This window comes from Nesoenas mayeri (genome assembly GCF_963082525.1).
Source record: "Nesoenas mayeri genome assembly, chromosome: 19".
In the NCBI taxonomy this organism is placed as follows: Eukaryota; Metazoa; Chordata; class Aves; order Columbiformes; family Columbidae; genus Nesoenas; species Nesoenas mayeri.
This window is the reverse complement of record NC_137568.1, coordinates 5,674,190-5,696,121: the sequence shown is the minus strand read 5'-3', so window position 1 is coordinate 5,696,121 and position 21,932 is coordinate 5,674,190. Positions and strand designations below refer to the sequence as shown.

Genomic DNA, 21,932 nt, shown 5'->3' with positions numbered 1-21,932 from the left:
AGAGGAGCTTGGATACCAACAGGATTTGGGGGGCTGAGGAGAGACCTCTAAAGATTAGACTTGGCATGGCTCTGTTGCTGAGGCTTTTATATAAGAAAACGTGCCCTGGATTTTGCCACAAAATAAATAACTTGATTTGTGACTTGCTGCTGGTTTCAGGTGAGTGTGGACTGAATTTACAGCCAGGACCAAGCAGGACCAGGAATTAACTTTACCTCCTCATTCAAAATTGCATTTTTCTTTCATATTTATCTTACCCACACAAGGACACTTCAAGCAAGCCCTCTGTTCCTGGGTGCTGCAGCTGGGCTCCAGCGTAGATTCACTGATGTCTACCTGGACATTTAGCTCATGCTTGCTGTGGCCCTCCTCTTCCACTGTCATGGGTTCTTGCTCAGCAAATCTGCTCTCAGTTCCTGGTTGAAAAAAGGGTGGAAAAAGCTTTCGGTTCCTCCCAGCTCCTTTGAAGTCATGTTTGGATGCGAGTGGAGAAGGGGAGAGCCCGGCTGGTGCCAGGGTGGGTGGCTGGGCATGGATGCCCCAACGTGGGCTGTGCCATGGGGCGGGTAGAGGCTCCTGCCCGTGACTCAGGGGTGAGGTGGGGGCATCCCCAGCTGCAGGCTGGGGCAGGTGGCAAAGCAGGGACCTGGGCCAAGATGCCAGGCACTGACTTCTCCCTGCGTCTGGGAGGGGACAGATCAGCCTGTCTTTGCGTGGGACAAAAAACAACCGATAAAGCCCATCGCTGCCATGTCCCTGCCTGCATCCCGCTCCACGGCTTGGACCTGCAGGATGTGTCTTTCCATGGAGGAGCCAGGCAGAGCCCCATGCGGGCTGGCAAGGCCTGTGGAGGGGAAGGGAAGGCAGTGACTGGCACCTGTGCAAATGCTGCAGAGCGTTGGGCAATAAGGAAGCGAGAGAAATGACCGAAAAACCCCCAAGGGAGCACGGTCAGGGTGTTGCGTCAGCGTGCTGGGGAGGTGCTCTGCAGCGCTTCCCTCTGCTGCGCAAACTGCCTCACAGCTTGGCCAGAAATAGTACTGGTTTTCACAGCGTTGTAGATTTTTGGTGTAAAAAGCCCATGTTACCATCCTGGGGTTTGTCTTTCCAACACATCAAACAGTTCCTAAAACATCACAGTCCAGGTTCTCCAGGAGTTTTTTCCCACTGTTGGCTCTTCATGTGCCCCCCTGCAAGTGGGTATGAGATTCCCTGGGTTGTCTCAAGTTGCTCCCACATGCAGGCAGATGAATCTGTGACCCCACAGCCCTTCTGGGAGCCTGTTTCCCCATGCCCTCATCCCCTGGTCTCTTGGCACACAACCTGGGGGAAAAGCCCCGTGTGGAGGGAACATGTCTTGCCCCAGCCCTCACCACTGGTTTGGACCCCCCCATGTCCCACTCACACTCTGTCTCAACTCATTCAGGGTTAAAAACTGCCCGTCCCTGCCTGTCCCTGCTGCCACCATCACCTCAGCCCGCTGCAAGCCAGCACAGCCAGCACTGGAGCAGCGGAGCCGGAGCGGCTGCTGGCAGCGCTGCCGTTCCCGGTGCGAACGGCAGAGGCCAGGCCGCGGCCGCGCTTGGTGCCGCTGGGAGTGGGTGGAAGCTGTTCCCAGCAGCAGCCGAGGATGCTCAGCCTCCGCCATCACTCACCGCTCCCTTCCCTCTCGCCTCCATTCCCCCATTCCCCTCGGTGTCACAGCTGTCACCCCTGCCCAACCCCCGAGGGACACGGGGCACCCCTGGACCACCCGCCTCTTGGTGTGTCACGCAAAGATGGGGGGAGTGTTTCTTATGAGGCAAAGTGGGAAAATGGGTCTGGTTGTGTGAGGTTGTTGCGGATGGAAAAGCTCCTCCAAGCTTTTCCACCAGCATGGCAGCGCTGGTGGTGGCACCTGGCTGTGCAGCTTGTCATGGCGTCCTCACCTGCCTGTCCCCTGCTGCTCTCCCAGCCATCGAGGGGCTCAGAGATGGGGATCAGCACCCATCACCCTCTCATGCAGCTGCCCTGTGCTCGGTCACCTTTGAAAATACAGGGATCTCCTGCTCACCTCAAAGTCAGCAGCCCAGGGGGCTGGGAGACCCCAGATCCCATCCTCAGAGGCATTGTCACCCCCAGATCCTGACATAGCCACCCTAGTAGTGCACAGACCCCTCCAGACACAGATATTAGTGGGAAATTTGTATTTTACTCCCTCCAAGCATTGTTTTTTCCTGCCCTCCCTTCCTCCTTGACCAGCCTGCGATGGGAAAGCATTAAAAAAATAAAACAATATCAAATGCAATCAGAGACAGGCTGGTGGGAGTTTGTCTTCTGGGTTTTCCTTCTCTTTTATTGCTTTCCCAAAGAATAAACATTTGGGAGGGCTCTGGGGTGATTTAGTGGAGCAGGAAAGGGCAGGAGGTTGGGAGCTGCCTGCTCCCTTTGGCAAATCTTGCAGGATGATGGTCTGGATTTGGGGATTTTCCTTCCAGTACAAATGACTGCCCGGATAGAGGATAAGTTTGGGATAAGCCTGGCTTGATGGGGAGGCTGCTTCACCTCCCAATACTGGGGCTGGGGTCAGTGGGAGCTACTGGGACAGGAGCTGGGGCAGAGGATGCTGCCATGGGGAGGAGGAGGAGGGACTGAATGGGGGAATTCACAGCAGCGCAGAGGAAGCGGTGACCTTTGAGAAGCAATCTTCCTTGCCCACTGCTGTTTATCCAGCCTTCCCAGAGGCTCCTGCAGCGGAGCACAATCCTGAATGCGTGGGCCAGGCTGGGCAATGCTGGGCTGCCCTGGGGCTGAGCTGCAGCTCTCCCTTGTCCAAGGGTGGTTCTGATTTGAGGAGCTGAATGCAATGTTTACTGCTGGAACGGCAGCTCTGCAAAGGTCTGAACCTCCCTGCCTGACAGGTGCTTTTAGGCAGGAGAACTAGGAGGAAAAGCCACGTGTTTGTCCCCGAGCATCCCCCTCGTCCACCTTCCCTGATGCTGCTCAGGTGAGCTCTGCCTGGGCTCGGTGGATCCACACCCTGCTGAGCCGAGGCTGCAGCTCCATGTTTACCTGCACAGCGTCTGCATTCACCTTCAGAGAGGTGACCTGCCTGTCGCCGGAGCCGAGCCAAGCTGCATCCAGCAGCCGGGCTGTGTGGGAGCAAAGCTCCGACCAACCGTGCACCACAGACCTGCCAGCCCCTCTTAGCTGGGGAAAGGCAGGGGCCAGGGGGGTGTTGGCATCCCAATGTGCAGGAACCCAGGGGAGATGGTGCATGTAGAGAGCAAGGCTGGACAGCCAGAACATCCTTGTGAGCACCTGCACCTCTGCTGGCATCCTGCCTCTCCATAGGCACAACATTGCAGACACCCCATCCCCACAGGCACCCCTCTCTGTCATCATCCTGACCCCTCTACCAGCCTCCGCTCCCTAAGCAGACCGTGCCATGGGTGGGTTTGCACGGAGAGCAGGACAGCTGCTGTCTCACTGACCCTCTACCCAGCCCTCATCGCTTGGATTATTTCTGAAATCATTTTCCTGAACACGATGGTACAATTCCAGGTACAATGCCTTTTGCACCCCCTCGTTACTGGCAGCACCGGTACAGATGTCACCCGGTGCCATGGCAGATGTGGCCAGGGACTTTCTGTCACAAGGGACATCAAGTGCCTGGCCCCATCCTGGCAGCAGGCAGGACACGGGCAGGATGCAGGCAGGACACGGGCAGGATGCAGGCAGGACATGGGCAGGACACGGGCAGCATAGCCAGCCCCGTCCCCAGGGAACAGCAGCAGCACCATGGGGCGCACACAGCCATGCGTCTCCTGAGCAGCACGGAGACCTCAAAATACATCTATAGGGTGTAGGCAGATATAAAATATATTGTTAAATCCTGAGTATAACCATAACTTGTTGGTAAGAGAGCTCCAACTGATGCACAGTTCTTGGCAGACAGACGAGACTTGGGCTTTCCTAAGTTTAAAATAAACCAGCTTAACTGCCCAGGCTCCGTTGGCCTTTCTGACAATCAGTTTTTCCCTCTACCAATAAAACAATTTTAAAAAGTGTAAATATTTGTAGTTATTTACTTAAATATCTGAAGAAAGTAACTGAAAATCACACAATTGCTTAAAAAAGTATCCCCCAAACAAAAGTCTCTGCTACATAAATATAAAACCACAACAATGTGGCAGAGCCTAATGATTATTTTGTTTCAGGAGCTGTTTGGAACATCACCCTGAAGACTGATCGAATATACAAAGAGCATCTGCAGGGTAGTTGTCTAAAGCTTTCCCTTAAAGAAAATCCGTCAGTTAACGAGAAGGATTTGTAATAAAGAGCAATAGGGGATGGGAATCCTCACATCAGCAAAGCTGTTGGGTTTGGGTGATCTGGTGTTCCCAAGCATCCTCACTCCCTTGGGTCCCTGGGGGAAGAAAGAGGAGGAGGAGGAGGAGGAGGAAGCAGCCTGACCCCCCCAGAACCTTCTTCCTCCTCCCAGCCCTCTCCCCATCCTCCCTCTGCCCTCGGCTCTGCTCTCTCTCAAAAGTGCCTGGGAGAAGACAAACCTGGCTATAAATTAGCCAGGAGGATTTTTCAATCTGAGAAGTGCACTTCCCCCCCAGCTCGGCATCCCCCCGACGCTGTTATTTCATCTCTTGGCTGCCAAACTCCCGGGAATTAATCCCGGTCGGCGCTGACAGCGTTTACATTCAGCGCTGCTCAGATAAACCATATCAACCGGCGCAGCTGAAGAGGAGCCGGTGCGGAAGGAAGAGCTGGCTCCTGCTCAGTGTCACGGGTGAGTTTTTTCCTGCCACTTTTTTTCTTTTTTAAATATTTTTTCCCCTTGGGTCTTTGCTCTGAGCGAGGAGCCACCCAAACCCCCGTGCTGGTGAGGGTGGCCATAGGGTGGTTCATACAGCAAAACCTGGAGCTTCTGGCTCTTATCTTGATGCAGATAATGGACAAAAAGAAGGGACGTGTCCTTCAAGCCAGTGGGAGCCTGCAAGCTCCGTCTGCTGAGATTTCTCACCTTGTGTCACTCGGCACACAAGGGAGAGCTTCTCCTCACCTCCAGCTCCCCAAATCCAGGTTTTAATAGGTATTTGCACAGCACAGTTATTGCATATTCTGGTTTTTATCTCGCCTTTGCAGATGTATTTCTGTCTGACCCTTGCAGTAACCTCCCGGCTCTCCCTTTGGCTGTCACCGGCCTCTGGACACGTGGTGGAGATGTCCCATGTCTGAGCCTCGTCTGCACCGGGCTTGGGGAGCTGCAATTCCTCCAGCACATGGGGCAGGGAGCACCGGACCCCATGGCCAGTGGTGTGGGGCTTTCCTGGGGCTGGAGCATGGGCAATGGGCTGGGAGCACACCCCCACCATGCCTTAGCTGCCAAATTCTCCTCTTCCTCCATTTCCTAGCCCATAAACCAGCACCAAGGCCACCAAGGTGGTGTCTAAGACCTGGGTCTCCTGCTCCCTGAGGCGAGGGGTCACTCCTGGAAAGCAACATCCCAGGCTGTCACATTTGGAGACATGGTAGGTTTAGCCCCCCCTGAAGCAGCAGGAGCAGGTGAGCCCACCACCCCAGCACCTGGAGCAGTTTTTCAGCGCATCCTCAGTCTCCCACCCTGTCTCCTTTTCCACCAGCACTTGCGGAGCACTGACGTGGCAGTGGGGTCCAGGTCATAGCGTGATCGTCACAGCCACCCCAAAGTGACGCGATGTGGGGGTAAATATTAGTACGAAGTGAAGGGCTGTGTACGTATTTTCTCCCTGCAAGGTGATGATGAAATTCCTGGCTCCTTTTCAACAATCTGTTGGAAAAACCAGCCCTGTGTCAGCATCCTCCAGCCATCACTGTTTCTGGCCAGTCTCAGCCTGGAGTGCAAAGGTCTGAGAGCTTCAGGTCGCCACTGCAACCTCCCCACTCCTGAGCCAACCAGTAGTTTTGCTCGTGGTTTCCAAGCCAATGTTTCCCATCTGGAGCATAGCAGCGTGTGGGTTTGCTGAGCGCTCGCTTCCGCCTGGGTGCGTATACAGGATGTGGTGGAGATCCCGAGGGTGGCTTATTCACTGCATTAACAGCACCAAGTGGTTTACCCCCAGAAAAAAAGAGGCAGTGGGAGAATAATATCGTTGCAGGGGGTGGATCAGATCCACCTGGCCATGGGGCAGCCCCCTGGTGATCCTCTGCATCCCCCCAGCCCTGCAGCCACCCCACCAAAAGAAACCAAGAGGAGCTGGAGGGGTTTGATTGATTTATCCACTGAAGATACAAGTTTCGGTTTAATAACACCATTCTGTCCGGTTACAAACATACTAAAAACCTACAAAAAGAAAACAACAAGTTACACCCATCGTACACAGAACGGCAAGTATAAAACCAGCACAGAAGCGCCGAGAAACACGTACATGGACAGTATCGGCAGCAGGAACAGGAAAGACACGGAGTTACATCAGACCACGTCGGCTCATGTCTGCGGGTCACGGCGGGACTGGTTAAGACATACTGACAATTAGAGACAACCTCGGCTATGGAAAATAATTAGTGTCACGGTCTGTTAAATAGGTCAGACCTTGGTGGGTAGTTTTAATCCCTCCCTTTTGGATTAGTTGGTCCAAGGTGAGCTCGGGGGTTTCCCTTCCAGTCTGGCATCGCTGGTGCTGGTCCCCACACTGACCTCAGTGCACCAGCGGGGCTTCCCCGTGGCAAGGGGCAGGGGGTGCTGAGCTCCAGCCACAGAGCCCAGCCAGCCCAAATCTGGTCCCCACTGAGGTCACTGGGCATGTCCCCAGAGAGTGGGGAGAACTGGGATCCCCTTTACTGGGGCAAATGGGAGCAAACTGGCAGAGATGCAGGAGGATTCCCCCGGGAGAGCCTGTGGCTTGGTTGTGGGGGTTTGTCTTGCTGTAAGAGAAGACGAGGGTGGTGGCACAAGGTCCTCAAGGGTTTCTTGTCTTCTAGTGACATTGGCGAGTCTCTCTAGCTGGCCAGGTGGATATGGAGCTATACCTGCCATGGGTGTTGGCTACAGGGAGGGGGGGACAGAAGGATGGGGTCTGTGCCCCATCCTGTACCCAACGCTTCCAGCACTGAGCTCCCTCTGACCAAACACAGCATCAGACTTGGGTTGGGGGGGACATGAGCTGGTTGACCTGAGCAGATGTCCCCATAGGAGCCAGGACAAGGTGCTCGGGGGGGTGGTGAACAGGGCTGGGGGTGACAAGGAGCAGCCGTGCAGGCATTTGCATGTGTGTGCCAGAGAGCCACACTCTGAGCCAGGACCCAGCCTCCCTTTCTTCTCTTCCACCTGGCATTTATCAGCCCTGTCACTCTGGAATGGTATTTTTCTCCTATTTTCTGTTCATTTTCATCTCTCCCCAGATGAGGATTTTCCCTGATTTCAGTAGTGCCTGCTCTGCTATGGGTGGTGAAGAGGGGGCGTTCGCTTTATCTCTTCCCCCTCATGAGCTCTGCCCTGGCCACCCTCCCCGATTCATCTCCCTTCCTACAGAGCTGGTAAAAATAAATATGTTTTACGTTTGCATATATTCAACCGGCCTGCAATTTGGATGATAGGGAGGCTCCTCGAGGGACAGCAGCTGCACGCATCTGGATTTGTTTTAGAAAAATGTGCCTGGAAAAAAACCCAACCCCAGCACACACATGCGTGGGCGCAGGAGGTCATGGGGCAGTTTTTTCTAGAAACACAAAAAATAAAAAAGAGAGAAAAAAAAAGAACAAGAAGAAACCAAGTCCCTCTCCAAGGGGAGGTGGGGGCGACCTCTCCCTGCTGCTCCCCCAAAGCCAAGGCACTCGAGTGGGTCAGGCATGAACACGGGGACTTTCCACCCCAAAATCGCTTCCCTGCTGATTGCGACCAAGCCCAATTTTGATAGTGGGAAGGGAGAGGAAGGGCTTGCACTGAAAAATTAAAATTCCCACCCCTGGAGAGTGTTAAACTCAAAGGTTAATGTGTGAACTTTTCCTAAAGATGAACCATCCCTGGACGGAAACACCCCTGGCCCAGTATCCGCAGAGCACGGGGAGTACATGAACTCATCCAAAATATGCGTCGCTGGCCTCAAGGTTTTGGCACAAATGGATGGAGCTGCACTTGTGAGAGTCCTGTGATGCACCCAAAAAAGATACCTAACAGCCTTGCTCCAAGCGCTCGCTCTCCAGTCTGGCACCGGACAAAGGTCAAAGGCTGAACAGGTCTTCTCCCATCTGCATGGGCTTCATCCTGACCTTGGCCAACAGTGCTGTTTGAAATGTGTCTCTGCTAGACATGCAAGGGATCATAGAACCATTTTGGTTGGAAGAGACACTCAAGATCATCGAGTCCAACCGGTACCCCATCCCTGGCACTGCCCCACGTCCCTGAGAACCTCATCTCTGTCTGTTCAACCCCCCCAGGGATGGTGACTCCAGCACTGCCCTGGGCAGCCTGTTCCAGTGCCCAACAGCCTTTTTCTGGGAAGAAATTGCTCCCAAGATCCAATCTAAACCTTCCCTGGGCAACTTGAGGCCATTTCCTCTCATCCTGTCGCTTGTTCCTGAGGAGCAGAGCCCGACCCCATCTGGTTCCAAGGTCCTTTCAGGCAGTTCAGAGATCAGAAGGTCTCCGCTCATCTCCTGTTCTCCAGGATGAACCCCCAGGTCCCTCAGCATGCAAGGAACATGGTGGTGGTCCACAGTTTGCCCCTTTGTATGGGCTGCCCCTCAGCAGTGTCAGGGCTGGGGGGCAGAGGAGCCCCTTTGCATGGAAACAAAACATCAGAAAAAAACCCAAAAACATTCCCTGGGGATGTCCGAAAGTGCAGATGAACTGGCTGTGGGTGAGCAAACGGGAGTTTCTGGCTGGCTGCTCCAGAGGAGGGAGGTCTACCCCGGGGGAGTCACTGCTGCCCCCTCCAGCAGTGTCCCCATGGCAGGGGGATGTCCCCAGGGCAGCCAAGGGGACCCAGCCAGGACTATGGGCTAGCTGCCTGTCAAACCCACGTCCAAGAGAGGAGCTGTTCTCTCCCCGAAAGCTGCCAGCTGCTGTCACAGCTGCGGAGAGAGGCCCGAGGAAATCTCAGAAGGGAACCCGCCCGCACTTCGGTAGGTAACATTGCCCTTAATGTTAGAGCTTTAAAACAACAGAGGTATTTTGGGAAACACTGGGTGGCAAGAGTGACAAAGCTTCCTAGCACATCTGATGCTTCATCCCCAGTCCTTCAGGAATCAGTCCTCAGAGCATCCTATAAATCCAAGTACATGTGTGCAGGAGGCAATGGGGCTGCTCCTCCTCCCTTTTCTGTAACCAATGGGGAAACTGAGGCAGCAAAACTAAGCAGACTCACCCACAGGTTCAGGAGTTGGTGTTGGGGGAAGATGAGTGCTGCAAGCCCTGCAGCCACATCTCTTTTTCTGGGGGGGGAGCCCTTTGCCAGGCACAGCAAGGAGCACTGTGGGCCCTGGGGGAGGACACAGCTCCTGCGTGGGCTTGTCTCTAACAGGCACTTTATTTAAGGAACGTAGTTTTACCAAGAGGGCAGGAATATGCTCTACATAACAAGTTATTTATTAATTTTAAGAGAGCAGGGACCTTTCCTCACGCCCAGGAATCCGTCCTGCTATGTCTGCTTCATCTTTCCCCCTCCTCATCACTGCCCTTTTCTCAGTGAGTGGGGCAGAGCTGCCCCAGCCCGACACCCCCACACCACCCTGCTGCTGCTGGACAGACAGACAGACTGACCTCCCAGGGCAATGACACAACGTGTGCCACCCAAGCCCGCCCTCCTGCACATCTCTGCTACATGCGGGGGCTGAAGGGAGACAGGGGGGTCTCACCAGCTCCCTGTATCTGCCACAAGGTTCCCACCTCCACACCCTGCTCAGAGCTACAAGGGGAAGCAGCCCAAAGGCATCCCCCCCTCCCCTACTCACACTGGGGGACAGGTCTCTCCCACCCCCTCGCTCCCTCCATCCCCAGGAGGGTTTGCAGCAGATTCCAAGGAGAGGGATGGGGATGATGGAGAGGCAGAGGCTGCTACCAGCCGCGGTGCCAGGCGATGGGCAGCGAGAGCGGCTCTGACCGTGGCCATCAGCCCTGCCAGGCGAGTACAGAAAGTGCAAAGCAAAGTGGTTTTGGTCCCAGCCAGTCCCCATATGCATCGTGCTCCCAAAAGCGAGGAGCCAGGTTTACCTAGGGGCTTTGCATGGAAAAAAGTTGTGTTGTTCATCAGACGGGGCTGCTGGTCACTGCTACACAGCAGGGCTTGTGCAAGGGACTTTGAGGTGGTGCGAGTGAGGTGTGGGATTGGGGACATGGTGATGGACAGGCCAGGACAATAAAATGGAGCCAACAACCAACGCTCCCCCTCGCGCTCTGCATCCCCTTCCAGCGTCCCCTGCAACCACTTCACCCTGACCCACCCACATCCTTCATTATCTTTTTTTTTTTTGGCTTATTTAGTTTGTTTTTAAACCCCGTGGAGATCAAATTGCGACTTGGCATCTAACAGAGCTGGCCCTACCGGGCTCCCCAGACTTGAGCGAAGATCTTGGAGAAGAGACCAGAGTGAAGTCCTGGGGGGGAGCGAAGCCCCCCCTGCCCCTCGCCCGGCCTCGCCGGCCGCTCACAGGGTGGCGGTGGGATACTGCGCCCAGCCCACCTCCTTGTACGCCGCCGTCACGTGGGTGTAGATGAGGCTCCTCATCTTGGTCCAGGCACCGTGTGCCTCCGGGGTGAAGTCATCAGCGAACTCCTCAGCGATGACCTCCAGCATGACACCAGTGAGTTTCTGGAGGGAGGGAGGCAGATAGCAAGGGGTTAATAACCCTCCTGATTGCAGCTAGCAGCAAATTTTTCCTGCAAAAAATATTTAACCCTGTTGCTGAGTTCTGGGAATGACAACCCTCTGCCGGACAGACAGATGTTTGGGAGGTCTGCTGACACCCCAGGTAACCAGTGTGCCCGGGCAGGGGGAGGCTGAGACCCAGCACAATGGGGTGCTGCTTGCATGTTCAAGTGTCTCCCTCATCTGGGCACCTCAAGTTATTAAGTCCTTCCTATCATGCTTGATTGCTAAATAAGGGACATTCTGCCACAACCACACTGGAGGGGATGCGGGCAGGATGCAGGCAGGTGGGTTAAGGTACTTGATGCTCCAGCATTGGCTGCATTTGGGAATGGTGGCCTTGGGGACAGCATGGCAGTGGGACACTGCAGCATCCTGGGAAGCAATCCCCACCACCAGCCAACCTCCTCTGGGCAAGGACAGGCAGCACCAGCTTGTCATGGCTCCCGCTCTCCTTTTCCTCTTGTGATAGGACAAGGGGTAACAGTTTTAAACTAAAGGAGGGGAGATTCAGGCTGGACATGAGGAAGAAATTGTTGTTCCTGAGGGTGGTGAGAGCCTGGCCCAGGTTGTCCAGAAAGGTGGTGGATGGACCATCCCTGGAGACATCCCAGGCCAGGCTGGACGGGGCTCTGAGCAACCTGAGCTGGTGAAGATGTCCCTGCACATGGACTGAATGAGCTTTGAAGGTCCCTTCTAACCCAAACTATTCCATGAATTTCTAAAGCATCACAGAGATTTTATTTTTTTTGCTCCCATCCTTTACCTTAAAGTAGATGGGCTCCACTTTGTGCTTGAGGGCATGCGCCTTGCCCACAAGGGCCAGGACAGAGGAGACCTTTTCAGAGTCATCGAGGTTCTCCACCACAGTGTTAATGGCACCCATCACCCGCCGAGCGTGCTTACGCAGCTGCAAGCTTCCTTCCATCTCCAGCGGGTCCTTCATGTGCTTGAACTGGCTGAAGTACTGCTTGGCAGAGGGGAAGTTGACAAAAAACCTTCAAGAAAGAATAGACATGAAATACCATCAGGAGGGTGAGAGCAAGCTGAGAGGTTAAAGCAAAGTGTGGAGTGGTGGAGATGTTGGAAACCACCCCCTTGCACCTAACACAGCCAGGGATGGTTCTTTCTTTGATTTCCTTGAGAGATGTGCCATTCAAGCAGCCTAAAAAACAGCAGGTTAATGCCTTTCTCCTCAACCTTCCCTAGCAGCTACAAGGGCATTGGAGCTGGATATTCATCAGCAAAGCAGAGTCAAGATTGAGTTCTTGATACTCAGAGACTCCAGCCCAGACGTGCCAGATACTGGATATGTGCTCACATATATCAAAACATCATGTCTTGTCTCAGAGAGCTGGAGATGAGCATGAAAAACCTCTCTTTATCCCAGTCAGCCTCTCCCTGCCCCTCTTCCCCAGTCCTGCAGCACCTTCCCAGCCCCACGGGCTTTATTCCTGCATTGCCACCCAAAATAGCCACCCCCTGCCTTTCAGAGATCAGCCTCACCAGAGTGCCCAGCAAGATCTCAGCCCTGAGCTCACATCACTGCTCATCCCTGCCAGGAGGCGCTTCCCCCAGCACAAGGATGCCACAAGCACCCAGCCCACCCCTCTGAGGAGCCTCTTTTCCATAGGATTCAACCGATCCAAATGAAATGCAGCTGGAGCGCATGAAGCTGCGGTTGTAGCTGCTGTGCTGAGCTCCCTGGGGAGGTGGAGTGTTGGGGGGGTTGAAGGGCACAAGGTAGCGGGGTGCAGGGCTGGGGCCACCAATACCAGCGCTATCAATACCAACACCACAGCCAGTTGCTCTCACCAGCTGGGGCTGACACTTGAGTCACATTAACCACCTCTTTCCATCTGATGTACATGGGAGAATTGCACAGCAGTGCTGGGTCCCCAGTGTCACTCAGCTCCCTCCGAGGGGGCTCTCCCTGCCTCCTCCCAGTCCCCCCTTCACCTGAACCAGGGCCAGTGAAGGATGCTCAGGAGGTGGCAGACAGTTCCTAGGGCTGTCCCCCACTGTCCTTGGCTCCAGACGGACACCCTGCTGCCTCCTCTTCTCTCCCAGACTGCCATAACCCCCTCCCCAAGTACCACCCCAAACCATGTGAACCCACCCTGCCTTTAATCCCAACCGTCCCCACCTCCCTCCAGGACCAGGTGGGATCCTCTTCCTCTCTCACCACTTCATGGATAATCACAACATTGAGGACCAGGCTCATTTAGCACTACATTATCCTCCTTTCCGCCCCCCCCCCCCCCCCCCCCAACTTCCTTGGTTTGTGAAGGTTTGGGGGCATTGCCAAGGGAGCGGGTGAAGCAGTGCCTGGAGTGCACCCACCGCTTCTGTCGCTTCCCCAAGGCAGCTGGGATTCATCAGACTGCCCAAAATAGGTTTTGGAGGTGTGAAGACTGTGCAGCAGAAAGGGTGGGGGAGGAAGGAAGGTGGAAAGGGGGAGATAAGGTGTTGCTTTTAAAACCTGGAGGGGATCCATGACAAAACTCCTCTTGTTTTTGTGCAGCCTTCCCGCACCCCCCCCCAAAGCTTCTCCTGACACATCTGGTCGCTGTCAGGAGAAATCATGTCCAGGCCTGGCTGACTCCAGCTCCTGTCGCCGCAGAGATTCTCAGTCCATACCCTTCAGCTCGGGGCTGTCAGAGAGGTGGTCAGGGATGGATGCTGGGGCCACACAGATAGCACCACTCACAGGGTTTAAAGCTTCTTCCCCAAGCATTTCCCAACAGAAGGACAAATGTTCCTCTCTCTTAATGGGACCTTTTTTTCCATTTGGACCCAGCATTCTTCTCCCCACATCCTGGACCTCTCCACTGCTGCAGTTCCATCTCTGATCCCTTGAGATCAAAGCTCTCCAGCCATGGACAACAAACACCTCACCAAGGTTGTATCTAAGGGGTTTGCTGTCCCTGATAACAGGTTTATCACCCCTCATCCTTTGACTGACATCTCCAGGGGCACTGGGAGCAGGGGGTGCTGCTCAAGGTGGGACCTGCTGCCCACAGCCCACCCATGCCTAAGCCTGTGAATCCCAAACCATCTGAAGTTCCCCAAAAAGCCCTATTTGATCTCAGCTCAAGGGCACGATGCTGTGAAGAGCCAGGGAACAAGCTGAGAATAATACCTGGTCTGAGTCAGGCTGTTTTAGCAGAAGGCCTACAGCAAGGCGGGGATCAATTGTATCTCCAGAAACCACAGCATCCCACCAAAAGAAGGACTGAAAGGACTCATTGAGACTGATGCCCTCCCAGGAGTAGGAGCTGAGACTTCATGCCTCTCCCGTGGCATCACCTCCACCTCTCTGCCACTTTCAGCTGAACACCAAGATTGATTGAACCCCAAAAAGTCCCCAAACTGGGTGAGACTAGGCCAGTGAAGGTTCCAAATATTCGCTTTCCAACCTTTCCCCACTTTGCAGCCCCTCAAGGTGACACCCCCACGGGAGCTGAGCCCCGCAGCTCTCCAAGGCACAGCGGCAGTGCCAGAGGGGTGTAAAACCAGCTCAACCCCATGTGCCGTCTGCTGATGTTCATCGATGGAGAACTGAATCAGGGGAGCCCAAAGCACCTTTGTTTTGAGTTGAGGAGCAAATCGGTGGCTGGCCAGAGACTGGCAGCCATCGGTCCCTGCAGGGCTGGGAAAGGCAAGGAGCAAAGGAGCTGTAGCAAGAACTTCTGGCCTGGAGCAAATATTTGAGTTGTCGAAGCAATAAAAAGAGGGAAGGAGACTCGCTCAGTGGTACTTGTTAATAAACAGAGAAGATTAATTTAACACAAAGGTTAAATATAACCAGAGGAAAGGAGGAAAAAAATAAAAGGGAGAAATAAAATAACTCAAACAATAGCAAATTAGAAGAGGTGTCAGTCGGGGTTTTTCCATCTACAGAACATTTTTTGAGTGTTCAAACATCTCAGGCTCTGGAATTTTGTTGGCTTATTATGTGTGTGCGTGTGTGTCTTTTGGGCTCTTTTTCTTCATCGGAGTCATTAAAAAGATGATATTTACCATTGCATATCGCACAGAATGATGATTGATGGAAACCAGATGCCTGCATACCAATCTCATTATATTTCTTTTTAAGCGATTCCATTCTGCACTCGCTAATTTGTACTCTGCAAGCTACATCTGGACCCAACGGACAGGATGTCAGGATTGCTTTTCCTCTCTTTTTTGCCCTTTTAACAACTTTAAGGACACAACCATTCCCAGTAGCAGAGCCAAAGGAAATAATTAAGGTGCAAAATCCACTGCAGTCACTGTTAACCTGGTTTCTGTTAAGGAGAGATGCCACTTCTCCTCCCATCTCCCTCATCCTCCTTCTCCCCAGGCCCTGCAGAGCAAAGCCCACATGGAGAAGATCTTCCAGCCATCTCCTTCCCTTTCCCAGCTGGGAGGAGGAAGGAAGGTGTTTGCTTGGTCCCCTTGAGCACCTAAACTCTTGATGCTTCACTTACTCTGTTTGCAAACCATGGGGAAAAAAATGCCAGTGAGCCCTGGAAGCTGCTGGGAAGCATCAGCTGAAGCCCCCACCTGCAATTATAGGCTTTTTCCTAGATTTTCCTACTAAAGCTTTTATGTTTTCTGTCACCTCACCCCTCTATGTGGGAGAAACTCTCTCTAACCAGCCTGAAGTCTCTCCATGTCCCTTTTCAAATCACTTCTCCCAGCTCCCTTCTGCTTGGGTACCTACAAAGCAGCTGATACTGGGTGGGCAGGTGGTGTGTGGTGCTGCTATTTATTACGCTGAGGGTTGGCTGATTGCTTTGCCTGCACCTTTCCCCTGCCCCTCCCAGACACCTGTGTCCTATCATCCTAATTTCAGGCTGGGATAGGGGTGTTGGGTGTTGCACATGTTTACAGTCTCCAGGCCAAGGTGAGAAAGGTCTCAGCCATGCCGATGCCACCACCCCGTGGGACAGAAAGAGGCAAATCATAGAATCACAGAATCATTTTGGTTGGAAAAGACCTTCAAGATCATCGAGTCCAACCATTAACCCACCTCTGGCACTGCCCCATGTCCCTGAGAACCTCATCTCCATCTGTCCAACCCCTCCAGGGACGGTGACTCCAGCACTGCCCTGGGCAGCCTGTTCCAATGACCCACAGCCCTTTGGGGAAGAAAGTGTTGCCCCGATCCAACCTCAACCTCCCCTGGTGCAACTTGGGGCTGTTTCCTCTGCTCCTGGCGCTTGTTCCTGGGGAGCAGAGCCCGACCCCCCCTGGCTCCAAGCTCCTTTCAGGCAGTTCAGAGATCAGAAGGTCTCCCCTCAGCTCCTGTTCTCCAGCTGAACCCCCCAGGTCCCTCAGCCACTCCCACACTTGTGCTCCAGACCCTTTGCCGGCTTGGCCCCCACCTCCTGCACCAGAGGAGGGATTTTCAGGGCTGGTACCGACCGACACATCTGGCACATCCTCAGCCATGGCCAGGGAAAGCACGCAGGCAAAGTGTTCCACCCCCATTGTGTTTTCGCTTCCCTTTGTCAGGGATGTCCTTGAAGCCCTTGGGGTGCCAAGTGGGATCTCTCCACCCACACATGGCTCACAGGTGATGCAAGGGCAGCCTTGGGACAGGGGACATGGGAAAGGCTGTTTTCAGGTCACCCCGTGAGCTGCTGACACAGCTGATGCGGGATGCAGGGATCCCTGCTCAGCTGCCCTGGGCACAAAGCAGCTGTAGCGGCTGGTTCCAGCCGCTGTGATCGGAGAGAAAAGACAGCCAGAGGAAAAGGGGCTGTTTTTTATTAAACCCACACTCACTCCTCTCACCTCTCATGGAGGGGGCTGTTGTTTCGGCAAATGTCCCTTGTGCATGTCCTTGTCAGCAGAGCGGAGCCCTTCTGCTCTCCTCGGCTCCAGAGAAACGTCTCTCTGGCTTGACCACAATGATTCACCAGCGTGTGACAAGCCATGGGATGGGGACATCACTGCATGGAAAGTCGGTCTTTTCATCGGGCCCTTTGCAAAGCAAGATGTTGCAGTGGGAGGATCTTGCCAGGCAGTTTTGCTCTGAAATTTGCCCATTGGCAGCCAGGGACGGACCCTTCCCTATGGACACCTCCACTCAACACATTGGCGCTGGGGCAGCTGTGAAATCATATCTTTAATGCCATTTTAGGTGGATTCATCCTTTTTTTTTTTTAATTCAGCTGGAAAAATTAAAAAAAAAAGGGTCTTCTGCATAGCCAGACTCATTACTCAGGCTCTTTGCTGGTTTAACCTAAAACTTACAATAATGTCTGGCATCCAAGGAGTGCTTTTCTATTTCAAAGCTCCTTGCAAAGTGTCTGAAACCAGGTGTGCTGGCTCAGACTGAGCAGCTGTTGAAATCCGGCAGCCTGATTCTGCATTGGCAATCCTTTTGCTTCCCCTCCTACACCTCCTGGGAGAGGAAGAGCACATCAGGAGTGATGGAGAAGGTAACAATTTTGGAAATTTAGAAAGCTGATGGAGCTGGAGTGGAGGTGGAAGGAACAGTGACAGAGAAACCCTGTGGATGTGGCAGGTTGCGTTGCCTGTGCTTGGCCCGGCATAAACATTTGGTGTGGATTTGCTTGGGAACTAATAGAAACTGCTCCTGGGTTTTATCCTCTGCTGGGATCTGTAAAGTTTTGTGGTCCCACATCTGTGATCATGGTACGTGTGTGTGGGTGTGGGAGCAAGACAATGCGATGCTCAGGAGATGCTCAGCCTTGCACGACGCAGAGCTGAGGCCCCCCCGAGTGATTATGCCCCCTGGCACAGTCTTGGAACGTGGGGTATTGGCAATGAACTACTGCAAGGGCATTAGAGAAAGAGGGATGCCTGGGGACAGCTCCTGCACAGATACCAGAGCTGCCCTGGTCCCCTCAAGTGCCCAGACTCCCCCGCTGCCACCTCTCTAACAAGGGGTGTTTTTCAAAAAGGACCGATTCCTAAATTACATATGGGGAAACTGAGGCACAGCAATGAACTTGGGGACATGGGGAGGCTAGCGCTGGCCAACCGTGCTGGCTGGTGTGTCCACTTGGGAGAGACCCAGCCAAAACACACAGCCCCATATGTGCAGTCTGGGGGTCTGGGTCCAGCCCCAAAGGGTTAAGGCTGCAGATGGAGCCCACAGAGGCCCCTGAGCTCCGGAGGAGGAAGATGAGCGTGGAGGAGGTTGTGCTTCCTCCGGCGCGAGGCTCCCCCACCGAGGAAATTGTCAATTAACCACATAGTTCTTAACCACACAGCGCAGATTCCCATGATCCGGTGGCTGCTCAGCCAGAAGTCCCCATTATTCGTGTTTATGTCCTCTGGGAGCCCAGAGGCCCTGCAAGATCGGGACCCCACCGTGCTGCTGGCAGCACTGTGCAGATTTGTTATGGCTTCCAGCACTAGCAGCAGCCGTGACAGCTGGGGAGCTGAGGCCTAGCTCTGTGCCTCAGTTTCCCCACCTGTAAAGCATGGAAAGGTGGGGGGTGGTGGAGGATGCCTCGAGAAGGGGCAGAGGGAGGCGGATGGGTTCCTGTGGGATGCCCATGCTGCAGCCCTCCCCATCTCTTCCTTTCAGGAGGGCATTGCTGCCTCTGTGCCTCTGTTTCTGAGGCACAGGATCAGGCCCCAGGATGGTTTTTTCCCCCCATGGGAAAAAGTAATTCCCTGCCCTGGGCAGCTCCGAAGGGCTGGAGAGGGGACGGAGCAGGAGGGCACATAGAGACCCTCTGCCACCAGATACAGGCAACTCCCCACTCACAACCCCGACAGCAGAAATGTGGCTGCTCACATATTCACCTGCTTTTACCTCTCTGCACAAGGGGATGCACCAAAGCAGGGGCTCACAGCTGTGTATCCCCCTTCCTTCACCCAGGCACCCTTGTGCACATCCCTTCCTGCCTCAGTTTCCCTAGCAGGGTGATGAGAAACACCAGAAACAAGCAGTAAAGCACAGAGGTGGCTGGAGCAGCTCTCGGCCCCCCGCACACCGCATGTCTGTGCATCCAAAAACGTGCTGGGCAGGTCAGCTCACACTGTGCCAGCAGCCCCCATGCTGCCCCCTCCCCAGCCCTGACCTCTCAAGCTGCTGAATCATGTCTTGGGCAGCGGCTGCCGCCCGCCTGGGCTCCCGGCGGCCTCCACGCGTGACCCACTTCTCCCAGCAGCTGGTGCCAGCTGGGAACCACAGCGGGAGAGCGGCGGCAACCAGTGCCCCAACCCCGGCCAGGGCTGCCCATCATCTCCTTCCCCGGGGAGCTCACGGGGAACAGGTTGGAGCTGGCAGGGGAATGGGTCTTAAGGCAGCAGCACAAAGCTCTGTGCGTGAATGGAGTTTGCTGCTGGGAGGGCAGCCTGGCCCCCCCAGGTCATGGCACAGGGATGCAGGCAGATGTGCTGCTCCAGCTTGTGATGCTAGAGGGGACAGTAGCTCCCCCAAACTATACTGACATCCCTGGGGACACGCTAGACACGAGGAAGAAATTTTTTACACTGAGGGTGGTGAGAGCCTGGCCCAGGTTGTCCAGAGGGGTGGTGGATGAACCATCCCTGGGGACATCCCAGGCCAGGCTGGACGGGGCTCTGAGCAACCTGAGCTGGTGCAGATGTCCCTGCTCATGGCAAGGGGGGTGCTGGGGGAGCTGGGAAGGTCCCTCCAACCCAAGCGACTCTATGATCTATGATTCTATGCACCAAAAGTCCAGACCTCACTCTAAGCATCCCAGGGAACCTCTGGCTGAGGGAGCAGCTATGGGTTTAGCTGGGATGTGCCAGAGCATATGTTATGGCCAAGCATGTAAATGCTCACAAGGAGCCAAGGCTGACCCGAGGTCCCAGCTCAGTCCTGCCCTGTTGGCACAGTCTGGGGGGAAACCCCCCAGCATGGTGCCACAGCTCTCCCTGGAATGAAAAAAATGGACCAGAAACTTCTACAGGGAAAGTTTGAGTTGGGACCAGAGCTCGGCCCTGAGGTTCCTGCTGCTGCACCTCGCTGCCCCTCGTCCCCAGCCCTGCTCTGAGCCCCATAGCTGCACACAGGACACTGAATCAATGAGCTGCCTTGGGTGACTCCCCCATGGCATTGACATGAGTCCCTCAGTGACAGCCAGGGCACTCGGACACCCGCCCTGTGCTCTGTCTCTGGGGGACACCGGGGTTGGGGGACACTTGGCTGAGCTGACAGATGGGCTACGGCATGGCCCAGGTGCCAGGTAAGGAGCTGCGGGCCAAGTCCTCTGCTGAAGCTCATGGGATGGGGAAAAGGGGGATTTTGCATCCTCCAGATGTCTGCAGCCTTCACACAGCCCAGGTGGGGTTGGTGTCCCCAGCCGTGGTGCTGTGACACCCCCTGACTGCCCCTGGTTGGCTGCACAGAGCGGGAGCCTTGGGGGAATGGGCTGAGCCATCAGCTGGCTCTGAGAGAGGGAAATGTCTGAGGAGGTGGAGAGGGAACTCAAATGTCATTCTGGCTTCTCTGTGGAGGGGTCTTGCTGGAAAAATCCCATTGCAGTGCTGGCAGCGAGCTGGGAGAGGACCCATCTCTGCTCACTGACATGTCGGGGAGCTCTGCTCCCTGCAGATCGCAGGGGCTGGAAAACTTTTTGCTGATTATTAATAAACAGTGCATCTATCCCAGCGGTGCTCTGAGCACCCACAGTCCCCGACTGCAGGAGCAAAACGGGAAGGACACAACCCAGGCTCCTGTTTCCTGTCTGGGTGCTGGGGTTGGGTGTGGGGGGAGCCCAGGGGGATCCCTGTGTTGCTGCTCCCTGGGATGGGCGGTGGGAGATTTGTGTCCCTGGAGCATCTTTGTCAACAGGTCAGCACAGGCACCTCACCTGCCCCTCTCCTTGCTCTGCCTGTCCCCTCTTAAATAAGGGCCACAGCCCACTGGTGATGCACCCCATGGACACCCCAAACTCCTGGTGTCTGCAGGATTCCCACTCAGTGCCTTTCCAAGGTACCCCAAGCTATGCAAGAATGCCCAACCACCTTTGATCCCCACCTCAAGAGCATCTCCCTGGTTTGCTTTCACGGGGTTTGTGACCACCAGTCACAGCCCCATGCCAAGGGTGATGCTCCGCACCCCACTCCTGGGGTGGCTGGGTCCCTGTGCCCCCCATGCCCCCCATCTCCTGCTTGTGCCCCCCGCACCCCCTGCCACCGCCAACTTCAGCGCTCTCCTTCCCGCCGACGCTGCCGCCGGAGGGACAGATGGTGCCCTGGGAGACACACCTGCTTGGGTTTTATCTTGGCTCCCAACTTGCATTATTTCACCCGCCAGCCGGCTCCGTACCGCTGCCATCCGCACGCAGCCAACTGGGGGGGTAAAGAAATGAAATACCCCCAACGCACCCAAGCTTGGTGCTGCTCTTCCCCCTCCTCCGCCACCCCCCAGGGTTCGTCCCCAGGCTAAGGTGACCTTTGCCAGGGAAGCAGCTTCCCCCAAAGTCCCCGGTGAGGCTCCCCCCGCCGCCACCACCCGGCTCCAAGGTGTGGAAATCAGAGGAGTGCTGTGAAACCTCCCTGCTCCCCGCCAGCGATTGCGCCCAGCCAGCTCCCCACTCGCTGTCATTCATCTCACTTCAGTTATATATATTGTTCTGCCTCTTCCTCAGCTATAAAGAGATTTACTTGGATTTGCTGCTTCCTTTTTTTTTTAAATACCTGATGAGTATGGAGACACCAACGTCCTCGCAGTTTGCATATACTCTGCTCCATGTCTCTTGAATAACCTTTTTCTCGGCGTCTGAAATCTCTTCACTTCTTTCCCACCTCTCAATCTCCATTTCTCCCTGGACTTTCTCCATGAAAAACAGCCGGCAGGATCCTCCGGGAAGCCAGGAGGAGATAAAGCGAGATGCGTGCGAGCGGGTATATCCTGCGAGCAGAGACAAGGTGTTTGCTCAGCGGCTCTGCCGACGGGTGGATGTATATGTGTGTGTGTGTGTGCGAGCGTGGCTGCCTGCCGGCGTGTTTAGATATCTGTAATTTAAAAAAATATCCCGGCAGTGTGATGCATGCGATTAGATCTCAGCTCTCCTAGTGCTGGCCATGGCTGTAGTTCGCTTCAGCTCGGCTCGGGTGTGTGTGGCTGACTGATGGGGAACTGCCTAAAAG

At 54.8% G+C, this 21,932-nt stretch overlaps 1 protein-coding gene across 1 annotated transcript; it reads right to left on the bottom strand.

Annotated features, from left to right (window-relative positions):
• Positions 1-10,255: 10,255 nt before the first annotated feature.
• CYGB (cytoglobin) lies at positions 10,256-21,622 on the bottom strand (the record flags this gene model as incomplete). Its single annotated transcript, XM_080356725.1, has 3 exons — positions 10,256-10,781; positions 11,605-11,836; positions 21,480-21,622. 3 exons carry the CDS (start codon positions 21,620-21,622, stop codon positions 10,617-10,619), a joined length of 540 nt encoding a protein of 179 aa, XP_080212851.1. The 3' UTR covers positions 10,256-10,616.
• Positions 21,623-21,932: the final 310 nt, after the last annotated feature.